The sequence below is a fragment of the Dendropsophus ebraccatus genome, chromosome 3 (assembly GCF_027789765.1).
Source record: "Dendropsophus ebraccatus isolate aDenEbr1 chromosome 3, aDenEbr1.pat, whole genome shotgun sequence".
NCBI lineage: Eukaryota > Metazoa > Chordata > Amphibia > Anura > Hylidae > Dendropsophus > Dendropsophus ebraccatus.
Window position 1 is genome coordinate 30,296,073 of NC_091456.1, and position 4,505 is coordinate 30,300,577.

At 35.3% G+C, this 4,505-nt stretch overlaps 1 protein-coding gene across 1 annotated transcript; it reads right to left on the reverse strand.

Moving 5' to 3' along the window:
- Positions 1–2,794: 2,794 nt before the first annotated feature.
- LOC138786412 (olfactory receptor 11L1-like) lies at positions 2,795–3,733 on the reverse strand. Its single transcript, XM_069963402.1, has one exon. The coding sequence runs from the start codon at positions 3,731–3,733 to the stop codon at positions 2,795–2,797; it is 939 nt and encodes a 312-aa protein (XP_069819503.1).
- Between the last annotated feature and the right edge of the window lie 772 nt (positions 3,734–4,505).

The following is a 4,505-nucleotide window of genomic DNA, read 5'->3' on the forward strand; positions in this document are numbered from 1 at the left end:
TGGTAAACTTAAAAAAAATGGAATACATAAATATATCTATCTATCTATCTATCTATCTATCTATATATATATATATATATATATAGCTATTTTTTATATAAGAACGGACGCTGATTACAATGAAATCATTCAATGATTTCAATGCAATCAATGGAATTCAATGCAATGCCGACCGCTGTGTTCTGACTTTGTTTTTTTAAATGGCAACTGCAACGAAAAAATCCTTTCGAATCAACTGGTGTCGGAAAGTTCCAGAGGTTTTTAATTTACTTCTGTTAAAATATCTCGAGTCTTCTAGTATTTATCAGCTGATGTTAGTCAGAAAATAAACATAGATATGTAGGACACACTGCAGCTGATAAGTACTAAAAGACTTGAGATTTTTTAATTGAAGTAAATTAAAATTCTCTGGCATTTTCTGACACCATTTGATTTAAAAGAAGAAAATGTTTCGCTGGAGTTGCTCTTCAACCTCTTAAGGACTGTTACTTAATGACCCATGACATACCTGTATGCCAGTGGGTAAGGAGCTGAGCTCACTTCATATCATGTGGGGATTGGCTGCTCACTTCATATCACAGGGGGATGAGCAGTGCAGCGATCGCAGCATTTAAAAGTCAGTGACAGGAGGTTCACTCCTGTCACTGTCCAATCGGGACCCCCGCAGTGTAATGCGGGGGTTCCGATCATTGTAACTGACTCCCAGAGGTCTCTAACTTTCCTCCAAGCAGTCAGCTCAGTGATCCATGTATAGAGTCTGCCACAGACAGACATCGTAGATAACACTGATCAATGCTATGCTATGGCATAGCAATGATCAGCGTTAGTGATCCCCTAGGGGTTTAAAAAGTTTAAAATAAAAAATGTAAAAACTTACCCCAATAAAAATTGAAATCAGCTAACTTTCCCATTTTATAAATAAAAAAAACAACAACAACAACAACATATTATACAAGTAGCATGCATAATTGTCTGATGTATTTAAATAAGAGACTATTGTTCCCACATAGTGAACGGCGTAAACAAAAGCCAGGATTGATTTTTTATTACATTTTATTGAAAAATAAATAAATTAAAATTGATGAAGACATCTCATCTACACAAATATGATACTAATAAAAACTAGAGATCATGGCTCAAAACGCATGGTGAAAAATGACACCCCATACAGCCCTGTATGTGAAAACATTTAAGTGCTATAAGAGTAACAGTAGGGCCATAGTAATTATACCTATTTGCATAAATATAAAGTTTAACTGTTTCAAATATACAAAAAAAAGTTACACACTGTACTGTCTTGCATAAACCAGATAAACCTCTAGATGGCTAACCCCCTATGAGATTGTGGGATTCTTCTTACTAATTCAGGGTTTAATATATGATAAACAATGGTTAGTAAGTTAGAAAATATGAAAACAACACCTACACATAGGCAATACAGGTACACAAAACAAAAAGGGATACAATAAATAAATGACCCTTTCATAATTTGGCAAAAGATCCACACAGGAGAACCGATGAACTTCTAGGCAGTCCACCTTTTATATACCAAATATTTACAGAATAATATTAAATACTGTAAAAATGAGAATATAAAACATCAAATGATTCACTGCATTCTGATCTAAAACATATCTTTTATAAAAACTAAATTAATTTGATGGAAACAATCCCTCATAATTTTATACTGATATAAAGTTACACATTTCATTTTATTGAGATACTTCAGGTATTGAGATACTCCATAGTATCCTGCAGCAAGCCTCAAATATTTTAGATGTGATAAGCATATAGTTTCCAGCTACTGTTTTGAATGTTAGTACCGTATTTGCTGTTTGTGAGTCCTGTTGAACTGATCACCACTGATCTATGGTCACAATAGAATCTTTCATAAAAAAAAGGTCTTTTTCCAGCCTTATTTCTTTTAGAGGTTGTTGCAATTTCTGTAACATCCTATTGAGTCTTAGAAAAGTGAATTTTGGATTTTACAATGACAAATTAATATTTTGATTAGCAGAGTTGAGCAAGTAGTAAAATACTCAAGTCTTTGTTACTTTATGGGAGACTCAAATGTTTTACCAAGTGCCTGCTACTCAAGAGTAAAGATTGCCTGGTTAAAGAAATAGTCTGGCAATTGCTAAAATCCTACAGCGGGTGGGATTTATTGCAAGTAGGCACTAACCTTTCCTCGTGACTGCAGTGAGCAGCGGGAGTGGCTGCAAGGCCCTTGCCAGACTCCAGGATCTCCGGGGTGGACACATCACCACTTAGCTAATGGACTCACCACTCATCCAGTAACTGGGGCGGGATGCCTCTCCATTAACTTATTGGCTGAGTGGCTAGTTCAGCAGCCAGGGAATTTTCCCAAGAGTTGTGAAATCATTGGCCACTTCCACCACTCACTGTAGGCCCGAGGAGGGGTAAGTTCCCCTTTGCAATCAGTGTCCCTCCTCCTCCTACAGGCTTCAGGATTTCAGCAATTGCTGGACTTCTCCTTTAATAAAGTGAATTTAACTGAGGACCATCGGACGGTCAAATCATTTTTTTTTTTTTTTCCATTCTAAATTGTGTGTATTTCGTTCATTTACGGGAGGTTGAAACAGAATATTTTTAATATGTTTTGCAGAAAGCTATTATATTTTTCACTCTAATTATTGTAAATTTTGTTTAAACATCCCCTGAAAGAACAAAATTTACAAAATTTTGAACAAAAGAAGGAAATAGATTTGTTGGGAGCTATAACTGAGGGCCGTCAGTTATTCGAGCAGTATCGGAGCATGCTTACTCAACACTATTAGAAATTTGCAGTTGTGAAATATTTTGTTATGGAGTTCAGTGCAAAGTGAATTTCTTTATTTCTGAGGCTGTACACAATTGGGTTCAACAGTGGAGTCACTACAATATAAAGCAATGAAAGTGCTTTGCTTATACTAAATATTTGCTTTCGGGATGGTGCTACATACATAGTGATGAGAGTTCCGTAATAAGTAGATACAACAACAAGATGAGAACTACATGTGGAAAAGGCTTTCTTTCTGCCAGTTGCTGAAGGAATCTTGAGAATATTGTAGAGAATCATAATGTAAGTTGTAATAATAAATACAAAGGGCAATAATGTTAATAGAGAGGCAAATACAAAAGATTCCATTTCTATCACTAATTTATCTGAACAGGAGAGTTCTATAAGGGGTGAAAGATCACAGAAAAAATTGTCTATTATATTTGGACCGCAAAAATTTGACTTGCATAGTAAAATAAGAGTTACCATTGATATTGTTAAACCAGCTAACCAAGAACACATGGCAGTTTGGCAGCACAATTGAAAATTTATCAAGGAAAAGTAATGTAGTGGTCTGCATATTGCCAAATATCGGTCATATGACATAATTGCAAGGAGTAAACATTCAGTTGTGGCGGTAGAACTGAAGAAATAATACTGAGTCAGGCACCTAGGGAGTGATATGGAAAAATTTTGTGAAAGTAAGTTGTCTAACATGTTGGGAACAATATTTGTAGTAAAAGCGACCTCAGATATAGATAGGTTGCTAAGGAAGAAGTACATCGGAGAGCGAAGACGAGCATTGGTTGCAACCAGAAAAATGATCAAAAGATTTCCAGACAAAGTGAAAATGTATATAAGAAGAAGGAAAATAAACACAAAGGTTCGGAAGCTATGAAGATTTTTAAAACCAACAAGCAAGAATTCAGTTACATTGCCATTTTCCGGATCCATTTTGACTATATATTTATTAAACAAAGGAACAAAGGGGAATTTACTGTATGTGCAGATTTTAAAGCAAATCTCAATGTTATCAGTGCTATCTAGATTTTATAAAATAAAATACTCAATAATGCAAGGTCTGTCCAGTATCCGTCCATTGTTATAAAGAGAATGGTTTGTACCTCATCAATGTTACCTGGCAGTCAAAGAGAGTAGACTGGAATGGAGTTTGCTTTGCTAGTCAGTGGGGAATTAGAGGGTGTTAAATGAGCCTGTGTATCGTGTGGTCATCAATACATTAAAAAAGACTAAGGTAATAGATGAACACATCTGCATTAAATGTAATTGATTTTACAGTGAAAGACAAACTGGGAGAACTGTGTGAGGTGCCAAGGTACCTACTTTGAAGAGGACCGAGGTGTCTTTGTCCTGCATACAAAGGGGGAATTTATAATCTGTAGTGTATGTACCACACTGCTTTTGTCGGCAAGTACATGTGTAGTCTTACACCAAGGGTGGGTCTGTTTCGAACAATTGCTTTTATACAAGTTTACCGCACACAAATCTATGGCAAGATTTTATGATAAACTTTAATTACCTGACCTCTTCTAAAATGTAACCACTTTAAATCCGATGTAAGGGCCTTAGGGCACCATTATAGGACTGTAGGTAAATGCTAAAAAGCTAAACAATTATTATATTTTTTTTTTCTAAACTTACCAAATATTCAGAAGAAAGTCTGAAATAAAATTTGTTATATACGGTACTCCCTCAAGTTACAAAA

What these genes read in the sequence shown, in the direction of transcription:
- LOC138786412 (XM_069963402.1), bottom strand. Translation starts at nt 3,733, where the DNA reads ATGGATCCGGAAAATGGCAATGTAACTGAATTCTTGCTTGTTGGTTTT.